The sequence below is a fragment of the Macaca mulatta genome, chromosome 2 (assembly GCF_049350105.2).
Source record: "Macaca mulatta isolate MMU2019108-1 chromosome 2, T2T-MMU8v2.0, whole genome shotgun sequence".
Lineage (NCBI taxonomy): Eukaryota > Metazoa > Chordata > Mammalia > Primates > Cercopithecidae > Macaca > Macaca mulatta.
In genome coordinates, this window is record NC_133407.1 from 113,703,347 (window position 1) to 113,729,445 (window position 26,099).

Below are 26,099 nucleotides of genomic sequence, written 5' to 3' on the forward strand. Positions count from 1 at the left end.
TCGGAGAGGCTCCCAGCCCCAGCCTTTGGAAAGCATGGCAAGGAGGACTAGGCAATAACATGAACAAAGCAGTAGCTCCTGGGAATAGAATTGATTATCATTTCCCAGGCCCTCCAAGGACCCTGGGCTTCCCAGGGTAGGTGGCCTTTGGAGACTGCCTATGCAACAGGCACAGTGACAGGTTGTACCATGAACTCTTCAAGGACAAAGAGAAGGAGGGAGGTTAAGTTTAGTCCTTGGCCCCAAAGCCCTGAGAGCTCCTGAGTTCCCTGCAGGGCCTGGGTAGCTCCTCCCCCGTCATACAGGAGCACCCTGAATGCCAGAACCAGTTGGGTTTGTAGGGCTAGGCATGGATCACTGGCTTGGAGATGCTGGTGCCCCTACCTCAGCATCCCCTGGAGACTTGGGAATCCCCTGTGTGGCTTGTTCCTCCGTGATGCCTCATGGCAGTCCCCTCTCACACCAGTGTTTTCTTGCTCTCACTATTGTGGCCAGGCTGGGCTCCTCTCTGGTTCGGGAGCATCCAGCTCCTTCCCAACACAGGGCCCTTGCACTTGCCGCTGCCTCTGTCGTCACTCTCTTCTGGCTTGTTACAAGACTGGTCCTTCCACATGATTCAGAGATCCCCTCCTCAGACTGTCTTCTCCTGCACACACCTCCCAGTGGCTGTAGAGTCACCCTATTGATTTCCTCTGAAATGGTGAAATTCATTTCCCTGTTGGTTTGGTGTGTGTTCCTCAAGGACAGGGCCCAGTTGCCTCTTTTACCATAGTGTTCTCAGCACATTGGCAGGCAATATGTTCAGGGAACAGTGGTTGAACAGATGACCCCTTCCTCTGGATCCTTCCGCACTGACCCCCAGCCTCCACCCCTGTGTCAGGTTGGGCCCCCTTGCCTAATCCAGATGCCTATGAGGAAGGGGTGCTGGGGCCTGAATTCTCCAGGTCAAAGCCAATGATCTGTGAAGAGGGTGGATGACCAGAAAGGGGGACTTTGGGATCCAGGACTCCCAGGCTTTTGGGTTTTCCTCCTGGATGAAGAGAGACCTGGGAAGAGGGGTCTGCCAGGGAGCAGGGAGGGAGGGCAGGATGGCTGACTCCACTTTCAGAACTTCCACTGGGCTAAGAAGCAGGAAGGGGAAAGCGCAGGAGATGCACCAGGAAGTGGAGTCTGCCCCAGGGCAGTAAGGAGGGAGCAAGCTGTGACCACCCAGGTCTAAAAGCAGTAGCTGCAAGGCTGTGATTGAGTTGGTCACAGGTCCTTGGCGGGGGACTCCCTGTCACCTGAGACCCATGGAGGTAGGGTGGTCAGGATCCTGAACTCCGGGCATCCCTGTGGGGTCCTACCGGGTCCTGGACTCTGGGCAGGGACAGGCACACCCACCCCGAAACTGCCTTTGGGGAAGTGCTAGCAGCTTCCCCTTCCTGGAGCCTGCAGGCAAGCATGTCACAGCCCACTGAGAGGGTCTTCGTTCCTCACCCTGCTCAGGGCTACTGCTTGATAGGAACTCAGGCCAAGCTGGACCTGCCGTGCTGCCTGTGGTGAGCCCCAAGGCTATTCTGGCGGTAGGGGTGAGCCAGAAGCTGCCACTTCTTCATTTCAGCTGAGATGCCACCCTCATGTCATTCCATTGTCCTTTATGGTCTTGTCCAAGTGGTGCTGGGCCTGGTGGCCATGGGGACAAGTCATACCTCCTCCGGTGCTCATGAGGCCCTGGCTAGGCAGCTTCCCTCTGCCCCCAAAATGACCTCTCCTGAAAGGACTCCTGGATTCCTGAGTATGAAGAAACCAGGATGCCCACGATGTACCTCACCAATGACTGTGACTGGGTCCTGGCCCACTCTGGACCTCAGCTGACTCAGCTGCAAAGCAAGGGGTTTGTTTCTCCAGCTCTCAGCCTTGATTTTCTCACTGGCCCTTCCCCAGACCCCTGCCTCTCAGTCCTACTGCCCTTCCTTTGCATGTACTCTTCCATATTCTTGCAATATTTTTCCTCACTGTTCTTCTCCCTCTAGCACTCCCTGCATCACCTCCTCAAAGAAAGCTTCTTGACCTTCCCAGGCACCACTGGTTTCTCTCTTGTCTGTGTATACAGCTACATGAATATTTCCATAGGGGCAGCAGCTCCCAGCTCCAGGATGAAGAGACTGATTGATTGACTGATTGATTGATTAATTTTGAGACGGAGTCTACCTCTGTTGCCAGGCTGGAGGGCAGTGATGCGATCTTAGCTCACTGCAACCTCCGCCTCCCGGTTTCAAGCGATTCTCCTGCCTCAGCCTCCCAAGTAGCTGGGATTACAGGCATGAATTGCCATGCCCAGTTAATTTTTGTATTTTTAGTAGAGATGGGGTTTTACCATGTTGGCCAGGATAGTCGATCTCCTAATCTCATGATCCTCCCACTTCAGCCTTCCAAAGTTTTGGGATTACAGGCACGAGCCACCGCACCTGGCCTTATTCATTTAAATTGACACGTATTTACCTGCCACCCTACAAGAAGCGTGGAATTAGGGATGTGAGTGGGATAGACCCACCACCAGAATAGTGGGATGTGGCTGGGGAAGGGGAAGCCCCAGGACAATGGGACTCAGAGAGGCCCAGCTCACAGCCAGGGAATGAAAGGTGGGGAGGAGGGATTAATTTAACAGGGTAGGGGGATGGGAGGGAAGATCCGGGGATGGAGAGAGCAAGGGAAGCCAGATGGTTGGAGTGCCAGTGTGTTGCACGTGGAGGGACATGAGGTGGACCCTTGAGTGGAGACAATCATAAAGCCTTACAGAAATCGCTACTATTGGGCCAGGCACGGTGCCTCATGCCTGTAATCCCAGCACTTTGGGAGGCTAAGGCAGGAGGATTGCCTGAGCCCAGGAGTTCAAGACCAGCCTGGGCAACATGGTGAGACCCCATCTCTATTAAAAAAAAAAAAAATGGGCCGGGCGCGGTGGCTCACGCCTGTAATCCCAGCACTTTGGGAGGCTGAGGCGGGTGGATCACGAGGTCAGGAGAACGACACCATCCTGGCTAACACCGTGAAACCCCGTCTCTACTAAAAATGCAAAAAATTAGCCTGGCAGTGGGCGCCTGTAGTCCCAGCTACTTGGGAGGCTGAGGCAGGAGAATGGTGTGAACCCGGGAGGCAGAGCTTGCAGTGAGCCGAGATCCGGCCACTGCACTCCAGCCTGGGCGACACAGCGAGACTCCGTCTCAAAAAAAAAAAAAAAAAAAATGGGGGGCCGCGCATGGTGGTTCACGCCTGCAATCCCAGCACTTTGTGAAGTCAAGGCGGGCAGGTCACCTGAGATCAGGAGTTTGAGACTGGCCTGGCCAACATAGCAAAACCCCATCTCTACTGAAAATACAAAAATTAGCTGGGTGTGGTGGCGGGTGCCTGTAATCCCAGCTACTTGGAAAGCTGAGGCACAAGAATCACTTGAACCCGGGAGGCAGGGATTGCAGTGAGCTGAGATCGTGCCACTGCACTCCAGCTTGGGCAATAGAGCGAGACACAGTCTCAAAAAAAAGAAATCGCTACTATAACACCTCACCCTTATTGAGAGCTTCCTATGTGCCATGTACATTCTGTATGTTTTACATGTTTCCTCCTGAAGTCCTGTCCTCTGCCTGTGCTTTGGGTATGTGTAACCATCAGGCCCATTTTACTGATAAGAAAACCGAGGCACAGGGAGTTTCTGGTACTTGTCCAAAGTAACAAGTAGCTGGCAAGTTTGCAAACTGCTCCTCAGAGTCTTTGCTTCCAACTGCCAGCCTACAGCCTCCACCTGCTGCAGAGTCCAAACCAGTGTGTGTGGGGACTTTATCTATTGTCAGGGCATTGGGGAACCACAGAAGGTTTCTGAGCAAGGAAGTGATGTGATTTCTTTCAGTAGGATGCCCTTGGCTGCCATGTGGAGGATAAATTGTAGGGAAACAGGAGAGCCAAGGAAGAGGCTAGAGTCCTAAGCTGGGAGATAGTGGTGACAGAGAAGAAATACAGATTGAAGGGGAAATTGAGGTAGGGAAGAGGCTGGCGGCATATAGGGGTAGGGGAGGGGAGTCATTGCTGTGGCTGGTGGGGGGACCATGAAGTGGTGGAGAGCCTCGGAACAGGGGCCAGTGGGATGGGATGTACCCAGTTCTGGACGGTGTGGGTTTGAGGTGCCTAGATGTCTCAGGGAGGCTTCAGAGCAGTGGTGGACATGGGGTTGGCAATCAAGGAAGTCAGGCTGGAGAGGACCTTGTGGGGTTCTGAGCCCCCAGAGTGGGAGGTGTATGACTGGAGTGGCAAGCAGAGGCCTGGCCATAGCCTTGGGGACCCCATGGAGATGGAGAGGGAGCAGCTAGCAGGGTGGAAGCAAGGGTTGCTGGACTCCCTGGGAAGAGCATAGGACTGGAAAGGAGCAGCTAACTGGTGGGAAGGGTGCCATAACCACAGGACCTGGCCTGGGATGGGGGAAGGCCATGCCTTCCAGTGGCCGCATCCTGCCCTGCCTCCATAGATTGGGGTCTGTGTTGTGCCCACCTACTGAGAGCAGGGCCTCCAAGGGGCTGACAGTTTCTCCCTGTTGCCTGGCAACTGTGAGAGCTGTTGGCTGTTGCTAGGAGCAGGCTAGAGAGGCCAGAGGAGCGAGGATCAGCTCTCAAGCCTGGGGCGGGGTGACGGGTGGAGGGAAGGGGAGGGGCCCACCTTGGAAGCCAGTCTGTGCGTGGACAGACTGTATTCTTGGCCATGTGTACCCATTTTTGTAGTGTGTTCTGTGGATCTGAGGCACGTTGGAGGCTGACCTATGTGTAGGTGTATACAGCGTATCTGTGGCCCTGGTGGGCGTTATGTGTCCTCAACATGTTGCACACCCATGGCAGGGCCTGCTTGAGCTTCAGAGCAGTGGTGGACATGGGGCATCATATCCCATGTCTCAGGACAGGAGGGAGCCCTGAGGGAGTCATTGGAGGACTTCCAGGTCAATGACTCCTCAACAAGAGAGACATTCAGATAGGGATATGCAGACACTCCAGGGAGAACAGCCAGCCTGGGGATTGGGAGCTGGAACAAAATGTGTACCAAGGTTCTTTTTTTTTGAAACGGAATCTTGCTCTGTTGCCCAGGCTAGAGTGCAGTGGTGTGATCTCGACTCACTGCAATCTCCAGTTCCCAGGTTCAAGCAATTCTCCTGTTTCAGCCTCCTGAGTAACCGGGATTACAGTCACATGCCACCACGCCCAGCTAATTTTTTTTTTTTTAATGGGGTTTCGCTCTTGTTGCCCAGGCTAGAGTGCAATGGCATGACATTGGCTCACTGCAACCTTCGCCTCCTGGGTTCAAGCAATTCTCCTGCCTCAGTCTCCCAAGTAGCTGGGATTACAGGCACCCACCACCATGCCCAGCTAATTTTTTGTGTTTTAGTAGAGACAGGGTTTCTCCATGTTGGTCAGGCTGGTCTCGAACTCTTGACCTCAGGTGATCCGCCCACCTCAGCCTCCTGAAGTGCTGGGATTACAGGTGTGAGCCACCGCACCCAGCCTAATTTTTGTAATTGTAGTAAAGACAAGGTTTCACCGTGTTGGCCAGGCTGGTCTTGAACTCCTGACCTCAAGAGATTTGCCTGCTTCAGCCTCCCAGAGTGCTGGGATTACAGGCGTGAGCCACCATGCCCAGTCAAAATGTTTTCCAAGGTTCCAAGGAAGGGGTCTATGCTAAACACCGGCCTGTTGGTGGCAAGCACCCTGTCTTGCGTCAGGGGACTTCCCTGTCTTTGGGCTGGGGCCTCCTGGCCTGATGGCACTGGGGCCACACAAAATGCCTTCGTGGTTCATCTTTGGCAGCCCCTTCAAATGTCCAGTCGAGGTTGGGGCTCTGGGCACAGGATCAGAAAGACTTGAAATGTTCAGCTAGAAACACTGCTGCCTCCACCCCACCTTTGCCTGGCCATAGGGTTGCAGCCATTGCCCAGTGGGGACAGGCCACAGGAGGGTGGGATGTGGGATCATGGCCACCTCCAGACGTGGACAGGCCATGGAAGAGACAGGTCATAAGATTGTGGCCACTTTTGTTTCTAGAAGTCCAGTGGCAACTCCTTCCTCTTTTTTCCCTCCCAACCCCCTCACCCTGCCTGCTCGCCCTCCCCTCTTCCTCCGTCTCCACCCTCTCACCCTCTCTCCCTTTCTCCCTTGGGTCCTGATTGCCTGGTCCCAGATTGGAGTCCAGGATGGCTGCCTGCAGAAGAATGCCTCCTGGTAGGTTGGGGAAGGATGGATATGAGAAGTCACCCAGCTAAAGGAGACAGCCTAGGCAAAGGTGTAAAGATGGAAATCAACTTTTTTTTTTTTCTTTTTCATTTATTTATTTTTTATTTATTTATTTTTTTATTATTTTATTTTATTTTTATTTATTTATTTATTTATTTATTTTTGAGACGGAGTCTCGCTCTGCCGCCCAGGCTGGAGTGTAGTGGCCGGATCTCAGCTCACTGCAAGCTCCGCCTCCCGGGTTCACGCCATTCTCCTGCCTCAGCCTCCTGAGTAGCTGGGACTACAGGCGCCCGCCACCTCGCCCGGCTAGTTTTCTGTATTTTTTTTTTAGTAGAGACGGGGTTTCACCGTGTCGGCCAGGGTGGTCTCGATCTCCTGACCTCGTGATCCGCCCGTCTCGGCCTCCCAAAGTGCTGGGATTACAGGCTTGAGCCACCGCGCCCGGCCCATTTTTTTTTTTTTTTTGAGACGGAGTCTTGCTCTGTCGCCCAGGCTGGAGTGCAGTGGCCGGATCTCAGCTCACTGCAAGCTCTGCCTCCCGGGTTCACACCATTCTCCTGCCTCAGCCTCCCGAGTAGCTGGGACTACAGGCGCCCGCCACCTCGCCCGGCTAGTTTTTTGTATTTTTAGTGGAGACGGGGTTTCATCATGTTAGCCAGGATGGTCTCGATCTTCTGACCTCGTGATCCGCCCGTCTCGGCCTCCCAAAGTGCTGGGATTACAGGCTTGAGCCACCGCGCCCGGCTTTTTTTCTTTTTAGATGGAGTTTTGCTCTGTCGCCCAAGCTGGTGTGCAATGAATGGCGTGATCTCGGCTCACTGCAACCTCTGCCTCCCGGGTTGAAGCAGTTCTCTTGCCTCAGCCTCCTGAGTAGCTGGGATTACAGGCGCCCACCACCACGCCCAGCTAATTTTTGTATTTTTAGTAGAGACGGGGTTTCACCATGTTGGCCAGGCTGGTCTCGAACTCCTGATCTCAAGTGATCCGCTCGCCTCGGCCTCCAAAAGTGCTGGGATTACTGGCGTGAGTCCCTGGGCCCGGCCTTTGTTTTTTCTTTTTCGATTTGCTGCAACCCAGAGGGAGAAGGCGGTTTACCGCCTTAAGACAAAGAAAACCGCAGTCCAGAAAGGCTCCCGAGTTCTGTAGATTCCAAAACAAGTTTATTGGACTCATTAACTTTAACAAATGACAAAGACACGCCTCCTCCACCTAACTCGCCCAACTCGCAGAAGCTCAGAGCGCTGGTTCCTGCTCTGTCCTCGAGGGCACCGGATCCCCACCCTCGGGCTAACAGATCCGCCCTCCCGGCTGTCCAGCAACTGAGCTCCCGGCGCTCCGCACCCAATCACAGCCCGGCCCCGCCTGCAACCCGCCCAGTGCCGGGTCCCTGGGTTTGGATCCACCCCTATTGCCTTTGCTCCGCGTGGCCACGCCTGCAGCCGAGGCCCGAGCCTGGGCTGCGCCTCATTCCCCCTTCGCCCCGCCCTCAAGCCAATCACCAGCCTCGAATCTCCTCTGGCCCCGCCTCCAGACCCGCCCCGGCCCAGTCCCGGGCTTGGTTAGCCCAGGCCCCACCCCCGGCCCGCCCCGCCGTCGGTGCGCGGCGGTCGGGAAGGCGCCTCCTGCAGACGCTCTGAACTGCCGACCCGAGAGCTTCCCGCAGAGGGCTGGTAGTGGGAGCGGAGCGGGTCGGGCGGGGCCGGGCGGGGCCGAGCCGGGCCGTGGGCCGTGTGGGGGCCGGGCGGCGGCCGGGCCGGCGGACGGCGGGATGGGCTGCACAGTGAGCGCCGAGGACAAGGCGGCGGCCGAGCGCTCTAAGATGATCGACAAGAACCTGCGGGAGGACGGAGAGAAGGCGGCGCGGGAGGTGAAGTTGCTGCTGTTGGGTGAGGCCGCGTCCCGCACTGGGATCCTTAATTCCCAGCTCGAATCCCCAGACAAGGACTTTGACCTCTCATACTAGGGCTTCGAACTCCCAGACTCGGGCTGTCTGGGACCCCACACCTGGGCCAGGACCAGGGTTGAAAACTCTAGGTTGGGCTAGACCTTCGATCCTGCCCAGACTCTAGACCAGATCCCTATCTCATCCCAGACCTCCAAATCCAGCCAACAGTGCCCCAACACCCGCGGTCCAGTGCCCTGCTTGGCCATCCCCCCTTACTAACCAGCTTCACAGAACTTCAGAGACCCCGCCATCCTTCCTTACACTTTACCCAAACCCCCAGGATGCCCGCCACTTGTTCCCCAACCCTCAGGCTCCACTTGTTTTCCTCATCTGCGCCTTTTATTCCTGTTGGGCATGAGCATCCCGCGGAGCCCCTGCCAGGCCCCCTACCCACTCCCTCCTTCTCCCTCTGTGCCCCATCCCCAGTCTGGAATCTGTGTCTTCCACCTGTGCGTTCTGACCCAAGGAACCTCTGGAATGGGAAACTGCTCTTGAGCCCGCTCTCCAACTGGAACCCCTTCAGCGAGCCCTGCTCCCTGCTTCCTGCCCTCCAGATCCTTCTCTGCAAGCATCACTCCCGAAACCTTCTGCTGATCCTCCACTAAGTCCTCTTACACTCTGGCCTTCCCCAATCCTTCCACCTCTCCTGCACCAAGTGGGCTGGGCTAGGATGAGGGAGCCCCGGATTGGAGAGGGCCTAGGCTGCCTTACGAAGAACCCCCACGGGGCTGGACTGAGGCTCCACTGGTCAAGCTGTGGGAGGGGGCCAGGCCTCAGGCTTCCCAGGGAGGCTCTGCGGGCTCTATGTTTTCCAGTTTCGAAGGCCAGTCTGGGAAGTAGGAGAGAGTGTGGAGGAGTTAGGGTTGTGGTCGCCTCCAAGGCCAGGAAAGATGGTGGCTGCTAGAGGGGTGGGGGGAAGTGGAAGTGGTGAGATAGCCGACATATTGCTGCCCCTGCGGGTGAGCCCAAGAGATCTGCTAGTAGGTGCTGGGCTGCCCACACCCCTTCTGGGCTGCAAGGCCTGGGATGTAGCCACTGAGAGTTCGGGGGCTTGTTGGATCTTGGGACCCTGTGAAGGGGGATGGTGGACTAGCTGAATGAGGAGTTGAGGGGCCAGCTAGGGGTGGGCCAGGGTGCTTCTGAGCATCCCAGCTGGCCTTTTGCAAAGACAGTGGGCCTACTGGCTGTCCCCATCCAACCTCCCACTGGAAGTAGGGGTGGTGCCCAGTGGCAGTCTGATTTTGATTTGGGGGTTTTAGAGTCGGGGGAGGGAGGCCCTTGCAACAGCACAGCACCGTTGTAGGCTGAGTACTGCCTGGGGGGGTGTGGCCCCTCAGCTTCAGAACTGTCATGGGGCTCCCAGGCTGTGAAAAGCAAGGCTTTTCGTGCTGGGCCTGTGGCCGAGGAACAGCATGTATGTTCATTATGGGCCCATCTGTTGACTGTCCCTGCGGACCTAGCCTCCGGGGCACAGCCTCGGAGGTTTCAAAATGGCATCCGCTTCGCTGCTGCCTCAGGGAGGAAGAGAAGGGGCGGGAAGGGGCGGCGGCCCAGCCTCCTGGGCTGCTTTGCGTTGGGCGCTTGCCTCTTCCTGTCTCTGCTGTGAGTGCGGCAGCGGCAGTGAGTGGGTGTCGACGCGGCGGAATGCCCATCGCTGCTACTGCTGCTGCTGCCCGATGGGCCTGGGGAGGGCACTTCCGGTACCGCTGCCTCCCAGTGCCCAGCCAGGAGTCTCTAGCCAGCCTCTCCCTAGGCTGATTGCAGCTACTGTGGTGACTGAGGAAATGCAAGACTGGACCATAGAGCTGGGGGAACGTAGGGCTTCTGGCTAGTTTTGTGTCCCGACACTAGAAGGGTCCCCGATCCCACCAGACTTGCTCCTTGGAGCCCAGCTCAGCTTTTGGGCTAAGTCAAGTGAGACCCGGCAAGTCCTCCCACACTGGGCTGGCAGCAGCCAGGGAGGCAGGGTCTGGCTTAGCACTTTCTAGCCTGGGGAGTTCACCCTGGGGTCCTGGCCTTCTGGCCTTTGCTTACCCTGTGAAATGGGCTTCCTGGGTTTGGGCCAAAGGAGTATCCCAGCTCAGGGTGGGGAGAACAAGAGCCTCCTGGTGGTTCTTGTTGGGGATGTGGGTTGGGAGTTAAGACCCTGCAGTGTGCTGCAAAGGGCTCTGACTAAGCTCTGCCCGATATTGACGACCCAATCTGCCATGGCTGCCTGGGGAGGGATCCTGGCTTGAGCCATGCCTTTCCCATTCAGGTGCAAGGTGGTGATGGGAGCCCAGCTGTGGCAAGTTCAGAGTTCTGGGCGCCTGTCCCATGTAGCGGGAGACTTTGTCCAGGCAACGGGACTCAGGTTGGGCAACTGCCAGCCTTCCCTCCCAGCCAGAACCACGCCTGCTGCCCTGCCTGCACATCGCCTCCCTCCATCCTGGGTAGCTCTGCCAGCAGGCGGGCACAGTTCTTGTCACCAGGGTAGAGGCTGATGTGGTACACACGGGCAAGAGAGTATTTCCTGGCAGCTTGGTAGGGGGAGCAGATACCAGTCCTGCGCTAGGGATGCTCACCACTCCTACCCAGCTCAATGTGATTGACCAGCTAGGCCCAGGTGGAATCTGGGCACTTAAGGGAAAGGAAGCCAGAGTGTGTGTGAGCGGGGAGAGTCTCTGATTTGGGATGGGCTTGTGTGGACGGCTTCACAGAAAAAGGAGACAGTGTCCACCACTGGCTCCATAAAGGCTTCAGAATGTAAACAGAGCAGTTCTTTCTTGCCCCTGGAACTTTGCGGAACTGTTGTTCCCTACTTGATTGTTCTTTAAAACTTTACTCCCAGATCACCTCCCAGGATCCTTCCTGGACATCCTCCTTCAACCAAGGTGAAACATCTGGCTCCCAGCGCTGTTGTTTCCCCTCTCAGATGCCTGGAGACTGTAGGGCAGGGCTAAGTCCTCTTCATTTCTGTGCCCAGCATGGAGCCTGGCATCTACTGGGTGCTTCTCATCTGTTTGTTGAATGAAGGAAGTATCCTCTGAACCTGATTTTGGGTAGATGGAGGAGTAAACTGAGTGGCAGTTTGCGTACTGTGGGCCGGTGGCAAGGGCCCACAGGCCCACCACAGGGTTGGTGACCAGCACTGAGGGGACCCTGAGAAAAGTTCTTCAGGCTGTTTCTTCCCAGCCCCGCCACAGGCTATGCTGGCACCTAAGAGACAGTTCTTACCCCACCCAGTGCGGAACTCCTGCTGAGCAGAGTGGCTTTGGATTCTTCCTTCCAACTCAGGTGCGCTGCTAGAGGGCTGCTGTCTCTGACACTCCAGTAGCCACAGTTGAGCTTGAGCTGGCTGGTATAGCGAGGGCTGCCCTGCAGCCCTGGGGCTCAGACCAGAGTAATGCTGTGAGGGTCCTGGTACTGGCCAGCGCAGAGACTGCACATAGCAAGGGCTCAATGAAGTTTACCAAGAGAAGAAAGGGGGTTTTGTGACCTCTCTCCTGTCTGTGTCTCTTGCAAAGGACTGGCATACTGTAGATGCCTAATGATTGTATATGGACAGAATGAAGTGATTGAACATGTCCATGAACAGGGCAGAGCTCCTGGGAGAGGGGTAAGTATAATCCTGGGGCAGCCACTGGAGCCTGGTCTAGCTGGAGATAGATGGGAAGGGCTGGCCTGAGATTCTGGCTGGCTGGGTAATGGGTTAGACTCTAGTGGTGACTGTGAAGGTGGGGGGGGCTTCCTGGAGGAGGCGTCTGCTGGGCAGCTGTGAAGGATGAACACCATTTGCCGGGGCTAGGCACTGGGGGGCAGAGGGACCAACTTGACAAGAGCACTGCAGCGGGAATACAAGACTTGGCCTGTATTCCCAAGAGCTTGGGTGGGTGTTTCCTGGCCTGGGGGAAAAGGGCCACCCTCCCTGGACCAGCCCATGGGGTAATCCAGACCTGAGTTCGAATCCCAGTTCCACCTGTGGCACTGGCTGAGAAACTCAGCATCAGGTGAAGCCCTGGCAGGAGTCCTGCTCTCCACTCATAACCTGGGGGCAGAGTGCCTCCCTGCAGCCACAGGTGTTACAGGGACAGTCCACCAAAGCCTGGAGGTATGAAAAGTGGGTGAGGAAGGCCAGGCGCAGTGGCTCACGCCTATAATCCCAGCACTTTGGGAGGTTGAGGCAGGCAGATCACCTGAGGTCAGGAGTTCAAGACCAGCCTGGCCAACATGATGAAACCCCATCTCTACTAAAAATACAAAAAAATTAGCCAGGTATGGTGGTGTGAGCCTGTAACCCCAGCTACTCGGGAGGCATGAGAATCACTTGAACCTAGGAAGCGAAGGTTACAGTGGGCCGAGATGGTGCCACTGCACTCCAGCCTGGGGGACAGAGCCAGACTCTGTCTCAAAAACAAAAAACAAAAAACAACAAAGAAAGGAAGAAAGGAAAGAAAGAAAAAAATGGATGAGGGACCCACTGCTGAGAGTTTGGTGAGAAGGAGTCTCCCATCCTAGAGGCTGCCTGGCCCCGGTTTGCGGCCCTGGGGAACCCCCTCCTCTGGCCTCAGGCAGCTGTTCACAGCAAGTGGGGAGCCCAAGGCATGCAGATAGTTGGTGCCAGCAGGAGTGACAGACTGCCCTGGGGACCTTCGACCTCTGGGGGTCTAGGTTTGGAGATGTGGCAGGGCCCTGGGTGCCAGGTGGCCAGTACCCACCCAGGCTGGCCTCCAGCCCCTACATTCTACCCCAGCCCTCTCCTTCACTGCTGGAGCTCATTAGCACTTGAATGGGGGGCGGGGCGGCTTGGGCCTCTGAGTCTCTTCTTCCCACCCCTCCCCCAGGCTTGGCGGGGCTTTGTCTGCAGGAGCAGGCAGGGATGGAGCTCCCACACCAAGGAGTGAACAGGGGTCCAAGCCATAGCTGACCTCCTCTGCCTGCATCCTGCCCAGTTCTGCTAGGTTCAGCCCCTGCCTGTCACGCCAGTGTCAGCACAGCCAACATGAGGTCATACCTCTAGGGTAGGAGTGAGACTAGGTCCTTCAAGGGATACCTTTGAGCTGAGAGACTAGGTGAATCAGGGCAGCTGGAGCTAAGCTGGGAACATCCCAAACAGAGTGGGGGAGGGGAACCCCAGATGAGGGCAGAGCAGGTGTGAGGACAGAGGGAATGAGCTGCGCTGCTGTGGCTGGAGGTGGAAGTCAAGCCAGTTGCGGGACATGGGCTTCCATGCCAGAAGCCCTGAGGCAGCATCACCACCCACTATGCGTTGGAGCCTAGGCTGCCAGGTGGGGCCTGGGGATGGTCCTCTTTGGCCCTGGGCAGCTTGTCAGGGGTTGGCCCTGGGTGGCCTGAGAGGTAGGGTCACTGAGTGGCATCACTGATGTCCCAGGCCCTTGAACATCTGTTTGCCTAGCAAGTGGCAGCAGGTAGTGCTGAAGGTGGGGTGTGGTCAGATCCCAGCAAGGTCCGTAGGCCTCCAGAACTGCAGGGGTGGGGCAGTAGGTGCACTTGGGGCTACTGGGGCCACAGGCAGACACACAGGTCCTGTATACTCTGCCCTTGATCTCAGTTCTTGGTCCCTGGCTGTGTCTCCTCTGTCTCTAAAAGCCAGCCATTCATTTGGCGGGAACAGGATGGAGGAAGCTTTGTCCACCCAAGCTCTGAGCCACTGAGGAACCAGGGACTCCCCCCACCCCACCCACAGCAGAGGAGGAGACTGTCACCCCAGAGCCTGAGTGCGGCCTCTCCTGCATCCCGTTGTGCTGTGGGGGAAGGCAGGACTGGGCAGATGGGGGCAAGGTACAGGCCAGGGAATAGTCTCATCTTCCCAGCATCTCAGGCCAGGAGTCTTGTCCTAGGAGTTCAGCGAGGAGGGGGAAGGGGTCAGCAGGTTCTGGCCAGGCCACTGGTGATGCACCCAGCCTAAGAGTGCTCTGCAAGGTGCTTTGGGGAAGGCAAAGGATTGGGCCCTTTGATGGTGTCCCTGGTACCTGATGCTCTCAGGCAGCCCTTCCCTCAGCTACAGGTGCAGGGTGGGGCCCCATCTGCCCAGCCCCACCCGGCCCTTCTAGCCTGAAGCTCTTGTTCTTACTAAACCCCAACCCCACCCTCACCCTGATGTTACTTCTTGGGGCTGTGGCTGCTCTTGGTGGCTGGGGAGGAAGAATCTTTCTGGAATAACCAAACATTTGCTGGTCTGGTTCTTCTGTGTCGGCCTCTGTGCATATTTACAAGGCTTGAAAGGCAGCACCACACCAGTCTGAGCAAAGGCCTAAAGGTGGGGTCATCTCAGCCTTGTTGGGAGAAGATATCCTTATGGCTTGGAGGAATCTGGGGGCTCCAAGGCTGCTGATAGCCTCAAGATATGCAAAGGAGGTGTTGGTAGCACCTATTGTGTGTGCCCCAGGCGGGAAGGAGGAGGTAGTGAAGTCTGCACGACTTGGCAGGGCAGGGCTGGGCCTCTCGGGGAAGTGGTGTCCACACCAGAGGAAAAGGAGGAAGCAGCTGGGGGAGGAGGAGCCCAAAAGAGGAAGAGGCCAGAGGGCTGCCTGGTGCTGGGGTGGGGGTGAGAGCCCAAGGGCCCCCAGGGCTTTGCCAACTGGAAGGGTCTAGGAGGTGAACACCTGCCCAGGCTTATCTGTGCACTCCTGTGGGCCATTCTAGTGGCGGTCACTGAGTTGGAGCAAGTCCAGGTAGTTGTCCCCAGCAACCGTCAGGCCCAGGATCCCAGAGAAGGTGGTGCCTCCAAGAAGGATTCTAGGCCCCTTCTTTGGCCACAGGAAGTTGTGGCTGGGAGAGGGATGCTGGCGGGAGGGCTAGCAGGAAGGCAGAGGGCCGCTCTTAGATTCCCGAGCGGCCATTGCTCTCCAAAGCCGGAAGGCCAGCCACAGGCTGAGATGAATGCCTGGAAATGCAGCAGCAGCCCCGAGATGAGCTCACTCTGGATTTCCCCTGCTGGGGGCGGACAAAGGAGCCCTTGCCTCAGCCTAAGGATTCTCCCCTGACAGCACCCACTCACTGGGTCTAGGGCTGCATTCACTGGGCCTATTTCCCCTCAGGTGATAACCACAGCTGTCTCTGATTGAGCCTTGACTGTTGTGTGGAGCTGAATTGTTCATTATCTTGTCATATTTAATCCTGTGAGGCTGGGACTGACATTACACCCATTTCACTGATGGGCAAACTGAAGCTCAGGGATTTTACGCACTTACACAAGAAACAGAGACGCCAGGACATGACCCATGTGGTGGCCAAGCGCTTGCCTCCAACTGCCATGGCCCCTTGGGAGTCTGTGCTGGCTGGAAGTAACCGATCAGGCAGGACAGCAGGCAGACAGTGTGGGTGCATGTGTGTGCTGCATGTGCCTATGGTCCCTGGCTCGCGGGCCTCAATTCCTCTTTTAGGAGACAGAAAGGAAGCTGTCTGACCTGGAAGGTGGGACCGAAGACTGTGTATGAATCTTTCTACAGCCATGTGGTCATGGGGGAACCCCCCGCTTTTTTTTCTTTTTGAGATGGAGTCTCACTTTGTCGCCCAGGCTGGAGTGCAGTGGCATGATCTCCGCTCACTGCAACCTCCGCCTCCTGGGTTCAAGCGATTCTCCTGCCTCAGCCTCCTGAGTAGCTGGGACTACAGGCACACGCCACCACACCCAGCTAATTTTTGTATTTTTAGTAGAGATGGGATTTCACCATGTTGGTCAGGCTGGTATCGAACTCCTGACCTTAAGTGATTCGTCTGCCTCAGCCTCCCAGAGTGCTGGGATTACAGGTGTGAGCCACCGTGCCCGGCCACAGCTGCACCTTTTGACTTCCCGCTTTTCCTCCTCCGTATCCCCTCACAGTGATGCTCAAGTTATAGCTGGCAACTTAGGACTTCATTCTTTCCCTAATATTATGCTTGTTCTCCCACAAGCCCCAGTCTTAGACTGAGACCAAGCCTGGGGAAGGTTCAGAAGCTATTGAAGTGCATGATGAGGGCCCCTGAGACTGGGAATTGTCCAGAGGAGTGAAAGGAAAGCATGTTCCTTAGGGCTCCACCGTGAGCACAGGCTCAGTGCTGGATGCATGTGTGATGCTGTGTGGCGGCGGAATGTGGCCATGGTGTCGGCTGATGACTGCATGATAGTTGATGAGGCTGGTTCCTCTTGCTCCTTGATCTCTGAATCTCAGTGTTGTGGCCTAGTGAGGCCTTGCCCTCTCCTGTAGGGGTTCCTAGGGGTTTTGCTGTGTTGCCAGGTCAGGCAGGGGGCTGAGGGGGCTGAGGGAGGCTTAGGAGAGCCAGAGCAGAAGCGTCCAAGCCTCTCTGGGCCATGAGTGAGGCCATGCACAGAGTAGAGACCTGTGCATCCTCATGGCCACCGAAGACTCTGGGTCCCAGAGGGTCCAATTCCTTACCGTGAGACCTCAGACTGGCCTCTTCCCTCTCTGTGTCCAGTACTAGAACCTGTGATGCTGTGATTCTTTTGTTGTTTTTTTTTTTTTTTTTTTTGAGACTGGGTTTCGCTCTTGTTGCCCAGGCTAGAGTACGATGATGAGATATGGGCTCGCTGCAACCTCCATCTCCCAGGTTCAAGTGATTCTCCTGCCTCAGCCTCCAGAGTAGCTGGGATTATAGACATGTGCCACCACACCTGGCTAATTTTGTATTTTTAGTAGAGATGGGGTTTCTCCATGTTGGTCAGGCTGGTCTCTAACTCCTGACCTCAGGTGATCCGCCCACCTCAGCCTCCCAAAGTGCTGGGATTACAGGCGTGAGCCACCGCGCCCCGCCAATGCTGTGGTTCTTAGCATGGTCTCCTGGCCTCTGGACACAAGGACAGCTGCTGGTTTGGGTTGGGCCCTGAGGCAGTTTGAGGTGACTTTGAAGATCTGAGGGATGCTACTCAGGGCAGGCCTTGGGTTTGGCACCCTTCCTCAAGGGGTGCATTTCATAGATGAGGTCTAGGCTCCCGTTATCTTTCCCAGAGTCCACCGCTGTGAGTCAGAAGGGAAGAGAGGTCATTCAGGTGCCTTGGGAACAGCGGAGGGATGCCTGAAATGAAGAGGCCTCCGAGGAGACGGTGCCAAATGGCCCAGCTCCGCATGATCTGGGTCTTGTCCAGCACCTCCTGGCTCCTGCAGAGAGCAGTACCTGGGGCCTGAGGGGCCAACGATGAACAGGTCTGGAGCCTCCTTTACATCAGGCCCGCCTTCCTCACCCGGTGCCTGAGTTTCCCTCTGCAGTGGAAAGGGCTCCACTGAGGGAGACACACCTTGCCCCAGAAAGCCTTTCCCATGTGTGGGCAGGACCTCAGGCTTCAGTTTCCCTAACACAGAGATCTCTGACTTGGCAGTAGCAAGCCAGAACCCGGTTGGTAGTGCTCCCCTTATGGGCACTGTGAACCCCTGGAAGCCGCTGGAGGCAGCCGAGTTCCAGAGACTGGAGGGAGGGAGGTGTGGAGTCCGCTGGTCTGTTCAGGCATCCGTTATAGGGCCATGCCACACACACGGGTGGGGGTGTTGCTGGTCCCTTTCAAGACCTCGAGTCCCTGTCTCCCAGTGCCTGACCGGGGCTAAGCCTCCTCGGAGGGAATGAGGGGGGCCAGAGAGCAACACCTGGAGGAAGGAAGAGACGCCAGGGGCGGGGCTCAGAGGGCCTTTGTCTGGCCGGGCCTCTGCCCCTCCCTCCCGTTGCCATGGTTTCTGTGTGTGCGGAGTCTGCAGGCTGGGGGCTTCCCAGGGACGGGCTGGTGGGTGGGGCACCTTCCCCAGCCTCCCCTGGCTGTGGCTGGTTTTCTGAAACAAAACGCTCCCCAGTGTTTCCCAGCCCCCACCTCCTTCCATAGTGTCTCTGGCTGCCGGGCGCCCCCTGGTGGTGGCGGGACCTGGGTCCCTAGGACTGCAGGGGACGAGGGGGTGCGCGGGATCTGAGAACCACAGGCTGAGCTGGAGATGTGGTGCCTTCCTGGGATGACAGTAGGAGGTGGTGTCCGGGCTGCCTTTGTGGTGGGCTCAGGGCTACCCCCACCTGCCCCACCATGTCCCACTGGGATAGGCTGGGGAGTTGTGGCAGTGTGGGCGGGCCTGGTGCTGTGGGTTTGAGCTGGGCCGCTGCCCAAGTCTACCCTGTGGTCCCAACCGCTGCTGCTTCTGAGAATCTCTGCCCTCGGGCCTGCCACGTCAGCTGGCTGCTCTCCCTGGCTCCACGTGTTCCCACGGAGCCCACCAGTATGGGGGTTCTCTCCAGGGAGGTCTTCTGCCCGGCTTTCTGGGTGTGTGGAGCCAGTGAGCAATGTCAGCAGTGAGGCTCCTGGGCAGGAAGGAGGCCCCAGCTGTGTAGGAGTGCCCGGTTATACGGAAGGGAAGTGACGACACAGAGCGGAAAGCCAGCAGAGGAGCCAGTAGCTCTGACTCCTGTTCCAGGTTATGCTGAGTCCCAGCAGGGAACCACCAGAGCTCTGAATCAGCCTGTTAGCTGCTGTCCATTGCTCTTCATCTGCTCTTTATCTGAAAGCCTTCAGAAGCTGTCCTTCAAATGAGATGACCACAGCAGTCTTCTCTGCAGGTTGCAGGAAATAAGAGGTTTGGGGAAATCTGTACTCTTTCAAAAGGTAGAAAAATAGTGATAACTTTTACCTGCATGCTCACCATGTGCCCCACACTATGAGAAGAGCTTTGCATTTAATCCTTACCCATCTCTCAGAAGGAGACAGTGTTGTCCCATTTCACAGATGAAGTGCCAGAGAAAGGGCAGGAAAGGAGCTGAAGCTCTTGGGGATCTCAGGAAGCATTAGAGTGGACATCCGGGCTGTGGCAAGTCTGGACCTCCTTCTGGGAGAGGATCTGAAAATGGGAGGTGGGCTGGCTGGCCACTTGAGGCTTGACAGCTCTGCCCAGAGGAAACTGAAGCCAGAAAGGACAGCAGCAAGTCCCAGCCTCGCAGCAGATCAAAGCCTATTAAGGAGTTAGAGGGTCCAAGATGAACAGATGCTGTGACTTGAATGCTGGGGCCTGGAATAAGCATCAAGCGACCAGACCTGTGGGCCTGTCTCTCCTGCTGCAGGGGCCCTGCTGGTCTTGTTCGCGCAGGTGGAGTGGTACTGTCTCCCTTCTCTCATCGGTTCCCCCCCGCCCTGGGGGTCAGCACTCCCAAAGTGGAAGCAGATGTTCTAATGCAGAGCAGCTGCCACCACCCAGCACATCACTGCGATTACTGCCCACCTGCTGTGGGCCCAGCAGCTGCGTCACAGGGCAAAGGCTGCAGAGGTTTCTTCCTTGGTGGGAAGAGGTGTGACTCAGTGGGGATATCAAGGCCACCCCAGGAAACCTCTGCAGGCCTCTCTGGTCTTACCCAGCTGGGGATAGAGCACTTGGTGGAGCCCTCTGCGGGCAGGAGGGGCTGACTCATGCCACCTTCTATTGCCTCAGTTCGCCTACCCAGCATCTTTGCAGAAATCTGGACTCAGGCTGGACACGGTGGCTCACTCCTGTAATCCCAGCATTTTGGGAGGCCGAAGCAGGTGGATCACTTGAGGTCAGGAGTTCGAGACCAGCCCGGCCAACATGGTGAAACCCTGTCTCTACTAGAAATACAAAAATTAACCAGGCATGGTGGCACATGCCTGTAGTCCCAGTTACTGGGGAAGCTGTGGCAGGAGAATCGCTTGAACCAGGAGGCAGAGGTTGAACTGGGAGGCAAAGGTTGCAGTGAGCCGAGATCATGCTATTGCACTCCAGCCTGGGCGACGGAATGAGACTCTTGTTTCAAAAAAGAAAAAAGAAAAACCTGGACTCAGCCACTCCTCTGAGAGGCAGGTGGGAGGGGAGCTGGATGCGTGCAAAACTCACAGATAAGCCTCATGCCATCTTATCTGGTAGGGGATATCCATCAGGTCCTGATGGAAAGAGGACCCAGCCAGAGATGTGGAGAGTGAGGCTACTGCCTCAGCTGCCAGAGCACTTAGCCTGTGGGCTGCCCAAGAGCTCTTCACCCCACCCATTCCATCCAGATGCCATACTCCACCCACCTCTGCTCCTGGCCCCCTTCTTTGCTGGAGCTGCTCCTGGGCTGTGCCCCTGCCTCTGTCCCGTTGTTCCCCCTGCTTCCTGCCTGACTGCCAGCACCACGCCCTTGTCCTGCCACTCACTACTTCCCGCCTGAGTCACAGCTGCTGGAAAGACAAAGAGACCAGCCTGAGTCTAGGGATAGAGGCTCCATGACCTTGATTTGCTTACCTGTCAAGTGGAGGTCTTTTTCAGTGACCCCTGCTAGGGGTAGAGAATGTTCTCTTAACATTTAAGAGGCCTTAGGAGGGGAAACTGAAACTCGAGGGGGACAGGGAAGTGGGCCCTCTCAGGGCTGGGGCAGGGAGCAGATATCCTGGCTCCTAGCATGACTGGCTCTGTGCTGCCTACCTCATGTCTACCAGGTCTAGCTGCTGCTAGGAAAATCAGATGCAAAGCAAGTTTGTACCCTCATCACTGCCCCTCGGCAGGGTCACAAAGCGGCCCACATCACCTACTAAGAGCGTTCAAAGGGCCAGACCCCCTCTTCACTCCCAGTGGCCAGATAGGGAAACTAATGCCTCAAGTGGGCAGGAGTCCTGAAGTCACACAAGAGGGGGCAGCTTTCACCCTAGACCTCAGGTCCCCCATCCCCTGGGTAGCTTCCCTGCTGAGTCTCGGCTTGCCTCATTGGGGACTGCATGGAGACTCATGACTTGGCATCCTTGGCCTCTGCTCCTTCAGTTCCCCCCATCCTGGCTGTGACTGGCTCCTGGTTCTTCCTCCTGCTCTGGAGGAGCCAGTGAGGAGGATAGTCAGGTGGCTACTGCTGCCTTCCCTGCCCCAGTGGGTGCTTTGAGCCCCAGGGGGATGGGCCTTGGTGATGGGGCATCACTGTGAGGCTTTCCTGGGACCTTTCCCTGTGTCCCCATTGGCAGGCGGAGGAGTGTTAGTATGGAGATCCTGGCTGCCCCTCTGCCATGCACAGCCCAATGGGGAGGGAGTGGTGCTAGTATATACTCTGGTATACACCCCAGTGAAGATAGTGGGCCTGGCACCTGTAGTGCCCAGGGGCTAAAGCAATAGAGGGGATTGCTGCCCCAGCCTGCCCAGGGCCTGCACATTTGTATGTCCACAAGGTTGTGCAACCATCACTGCTATCTAATTCCAGAATATAATCACCACCCTCAAAAAGAAACCTCTTACCCAACTAGCTTTCACTCCCCATCTCCCCACATCCCCTCCCCTCATCCTGGAAAGCAGGCCTGGGACAGTCAGAAGCTCAGTGATTGCAGACACCTGGTGGCATTTGTGAGGAGGGCTCAGGCCCTTCCCCTCAGGGTGGTCTCTGGCGTAGGGGGCTGAAGGTGGGCAGGGGCCTTGGCACGGCCTGCCACCATATCCCAATGCCTGCTGCTGCTTGTTGAGCACTGCGCACATGGCCCAGAGTCTGTCTGGGGAGACAGGGAGTGAACCCAGTGCCAGGTGGACTGTGTGGCTCCGCTGCAGTACCAGGTACTCAGGACAGTTCTAGGAGGGACTGCATGGTGGACAAATGCGCTCCCTGCAGAGGGGACTCTAACCTGTGACTTCAGCCTCCCTGGACCTCAGTTCCTTCATTGGTTAGAGCGGGGTGAGAATGGAACCCACCTCCCAGGATTGCTGTGGAGGTGGCAGTTGGTGGGTGTCATTGATGTAGAACAGCATCCGGCACATGGTGGGCGCTGTTTTCATATAGCTTTGCTGTCAATATTGCCGATGTTATTGTTACTGCTTGTGTTTGTTTGTGTGTTAGCACCTTCATTCTTCTGAGGTAGTTTTGACCAGCCCCGAGGGATACTGGTAAGGTTGGCCTGGGTCCCCAAGTTTGACCTCTGCACAGACTGCACTGGCCACCCAGCTAAGCTGTACAGAGGAACAGACGTGCCACAGTGATCAGAACTGAAACACTGTGAATGGGGCATGGGGCACATATTCCCAGCAAAGAGAACAGCATGAGCAGGGTGCTGGAGGTGGCTACAGGTAGTACCTGGCAGCTGCAGGTCTGACTGGCAGTGATGGAGCAGGAGCAGAGGGGTCTGGGAAGAACAGCAGGGCCCAGCTGGGGGCCATTCGACCTGGAGCTCAAGACAGCCAGCAGCAAGGGAGCAAGGTCAAGGTGAGGCTTTGCCTCCACTCCCTCTGGCCCCTAGCCAGGGAGTTGGGTGGCCCTCCTGGTCCTTCTTCACACAGACTCCCTGGGTAATACAGGCTCCTGGGCTGCACTCCTCAAGATCTGGCTGTTATCTGGGATGGGACCTGGGAGTTTGCTTTTTTTTTTTTTTTTTTTTTTTTTAAGACCAAGTTTCGCTCTTGTTGCCGAGGCTGGAGTGCAATGGCATGATCTCGACTCACTGCAATCTCCACCTCCCAGGTTCAAGCGATTCTTCTGCCTCATCCTCCCGAGCCTCTGGGATTACAGGCACCCGCCACCATGCCCAGCTAGTTTTTGTTATTTTTAGTAGAGATGGGGTTTTGACATGTTGGCCAGGCTGGTTTCGAACTACTGACTTCAGGTGATCCACCTGCCTCGGCCTCCCAAAGTGCTGGGATTACAGGCGTGAGCCACCGCGCCGGTGGAATCTGCTCTTTTAAACACCTCCCCAGGGCATTGTCCTGCAGGGTCTTAGCCACATTTTGAGAATGGCAGGGTGGACCTGGCATCATGGGTTCCCTCCACCCTCTTGCCCTTCTGAGTCCTGGCTACATTATCTTAGATCAATATTTTATTTTTCTGAGCCTCAATGTCCTTGTCTGTAGAATGGGAACAGAAACAATATCTTCTGTGACTAACACGAGAGAATGCAGCAAATCTCAGTACCAGCTAAGGAGAAATATGGGCCAGGGGTGTACCAGGCCAGGGAAAAGCTTGAGTCAGTATGGGCGTGTGTGGGTGTGGGTGTGTGAAATACATCGCAGGTCTCCCAGATTCATGAGTCAGTACGTTTCTGTGTTAAACTGTAGGTCTCCCAGATTCTAGCCTTCTAGCCTCCATCTGCTCAGGGCAGACCTGGGTGCCGTGAGCAGAGGGCGGGGCATTGGGCCACGTCCAGAAAGCTGAAGTGTGACGCTGTGCTCCTGCTTAGGGCCCTGATTGCTAAGGCTCAGAGTGTGGGGAGAAGAAGGGCTGCTACCCTGTTGGATGGAGTATGCAGGGCATCTTCCTGCCAGCTCTGCCCAGGGTACCATATTGGCATGCACCAGCTGCACAGGTTGGTGAGCCTATGTATGTGAGAACAGGTTGACTCCTTCAGGTCTGGCCAAGTCTCCAGCCAAGACCCCTGAACTCAACCAGGACAATGGGGAGCCATGGTGGGCAGCAGAGCTTGTGGGAGGCAAAGGCCTGCAGAGAGTCTGCCATGGGGCACAGGTGCTCTAGGTTACCTTGACCACTGTGGCCCTGCCAGCTGCATTCCTGATAGCTCAACTGCCCACCAGGCCCAGCTGCCTCCATCTCACAGTGCAGCTGGTAGGATGGTTAGTTCTGCCTCCTGGGCTACAGGTGTCTGGGCATTTGTTCTGTGCCTGTGGAGCCCCTCTGGGCCTGCCCCTGACCACCTGTGCCCTCTGTTCCAGGTGCTGGGGAGTCAGGGAAGAGCACCATCGTCAAGCAGATGAAGTAAGTGCTGTATCCCAGAGGCAGTGCCCAAACTCCAGCTTCCCCTCTTCATCCTCTGGGCCTGTACTGCCCCCGACTACAGGCCCAGCCAGTCTTAGCCAGGCCCAGAACCTTCTCAGAGGCAGTCACTTTTCCTCAGGTCCCAGTGGGTCAGGGGCAGTTTTTTCTTCTCTGAAGCAGGTCCCAGCAGCCCCAGGCAGCTGTGGGAACTCCCAGTGCCCTGGGGACACTAACCTTCCTGGTCCCTGGCTATCAGGATCATCCACGAGGATGGCTACTCCGAGGAGGAATGCCGGCAGTACCGGGCGGTTGTTTACAGCAACACCATCCAGTCCATCATGGCCATTGTCAAAGCCATGGGCAACCTGCAGATCGACTTTGCCGACCCCTCCAGAGCGGTATGTGCCCTCCGCCCCACCCTCTCCCACCTCCCAAAAGGTTTCAGGGTGGCTGGGTGTGGTGGCTTATGCCTGTAATCCCAGCACTTTGGGAGGCTGAGGCAGGTGGATCACCTGAGGTCAGGAGTTCAAGACCAGCCTGGCCAACATGGTGAAACCCCATCTCTGCCGAAAATACAAAAATTAGCCGAGCATGGTGGCACGTGCCTGTAGTCCCAGCTACTTGGGAGGCTGAAGCAGGAGAATCGCTTGAACCCAGAAAGTGGAGGATGCAGTGAGCCAAGACCGCCCCACTGCATTCTAGACTTGGTGACAGAGCTAGACTCCATTGCAGAAAAAAGAAAAAAAAAAGGTTTTAGGGCAAGTCTCATCCTAGGGAATCCAAGAATACCCTAGCCTGGGCCCCATTCCAGAGGTTTCCCTGCCTCTGGCAGGGTGGGGGTATATTCCTTCAACTGCCTGACCACCCGCCGCTGTGCCCAGGACGACGCCAGGCAGCTATTTGCACTGTCCTGCACCGCTGAGGAGCAAGGCGTGCTCCCCGATGACCTGTCCGGCGTCATCCGGAGGCTCTGGGCTGACCATGGTGTGCAGGCCTGCTTTGGCCGCTCAAGGGAATACCAGCTCAACGACTCAGCCGCCTAGTGAGTGCTCTGAGGGGCTGGGCTGGGCAGGGCAGGGGCTGGGGGAGGACTAAAGGCTGGACTGGAGGGCCTGAGAACCCCCAGAAGGACACTGCTGGTCTTTGCTCATGAAACCGAAGACCGTTAACCAAGGCCTTGGTGTTTTTTGGTTTGGGGGGTAGGTGGGTGACACGTTATTGAACGACCAGGAGGAATGACAGGCAGGTGGCTTATACAGTACATCTCTTCCAGTTGAGTCTGATCTGTCTTGACATACAGTCTTCTAAAGAACATTTGCAGCCGGGCGCGGTGGCTCACACCTGTAATCCCAGCACTTTGGGAGGCCGAGGTGGGCGGATCATGAGGTCAGGAGATCGAGACCATCCTGGCTAACATGGTGAAACCCCGTCTCTACTAAAAGTACAAAAAATTAGCTGGGCGTGGTTGCAGGCGCCTGTAGTTCCAGCTACTTGGGAGGCTGAGGCAGGAGAATGGCGTGAACCCAGGAGGCGGAGCTTGCAGTGAGTGGAGATCATGCCACTGCGCTCCAATCTAGGCAACAGAGTGAGATTCCATCTCAAAAAAACAAAAAGAAGGCCGGGCGTGGTGGCTCATGCCTGTAATCCCAGCACTTTGGGAGGCCAAGGCGGGTGGATCACGAGATCAGGAGATCGAGACCATCCTGGCAAACATGGTGAAACCCCATCTCTACTAAAAATACAAGAAAAAAAAAATTAGCGGGGCGTGGTGGTGGACGCCTGTAGTCCCAGCTTCTCGGGAGGCTGAGGCAGGAGAATGGCGTGAACCCGGGAGGCGGAGCTTGCAGTGAGCCAAGATAGTGCCACTGCACTCCAACCTGGGTGACAGAGCGAGACTCCATCTCAAAAAAAAAAAAAAAAATTTGCTGCCACCTGTTCTGTGCCAGGCCCTGTGCAAGGCTTCAAGGACACAGTGATGAGTGGAGCAAAGTCCCCATGCAGTGACAATTTAGGATGTTAGTGAAAAGGTTGAGGTGGGGTTGACCCAGAGGCAGGATTGCTGAGCTCTGAAGGAGAGTCAACCAGGGGAGGAGTGGATGAGGGGATTCCAGGCAGGGGCATAGCATGTGCAGCATCCTCGGGGTGGTGGAGAGCTGGCTGTGCTTGAACATAGGCTGTGGAGGCTGGCTGGTGGGGGCCACAGGGGAAGAAGTTATCTGGGAGGTGACAGGTGTGTGTGTAGGTCGGAGCCCCTGGACCTCACCTCTGACCCTCGCTGGCTC

The 26,099-nt window shown here is 56.5% G+C and overlaps 1 protein-coding gene and 2 long non-coding RNA genes across 8 annotated transcripts in view; 1 reads left to right on the plus strand and 2 right to left on the minus strand.

The window, feature by feature from the left end:
- GNAI2 (G protein subunit alpha i2) overlaps positions 1-26,099 on the plus strand; it is a 33,256-nt gene that overhangs the window by 2,114 nt on the left and 5,043 nt on the right. The window contains exons 2-5 of one of the 6 annotated variants that reach the window (XM_077990511.1): positions 23,285-23,410; positions 23,775-23,817; positions 24,074-24,215; positions 24,699-24,859. In XM_077990511.1, coding sequence (XP_077846637.1) covers positions 23,341-23,410; positions 23,775-23,817; positions 24,074-24,215; positions 24,699-24,859 — 416 coding nt within the window. In that variant the 5' untranslated portion in view covers positions 23,285-23,340. 6 annotated transcript variants of the gene reach the window in all.
- LOC144339212 (uncharacterized) lies at positions 8,095-12,369 on the minus strand. Its single transcript, XR_013413977.1, has 2 exons — positions 10,814-12,369; positions 8,095-8,455 (listed from the first exon to the last, which is right to left on the minus strand). It is a non-coding gene; the product is annotated as an uncharacterized LOC144339212 (long non-coding RNA).
- Positions 13,861-25,739, minus strand: LOC144339210 (uncharacterized). Its single transcript, XR_013413975.1, has 2 exons — positions 25,380-25,739; positions 13,861-15,713 (listed from the first exon to the last, which is right to left on the minus strand). It is a non-coding gene; the product is annotated as an uncharacterized LOC144339210 (long non-coding RNA).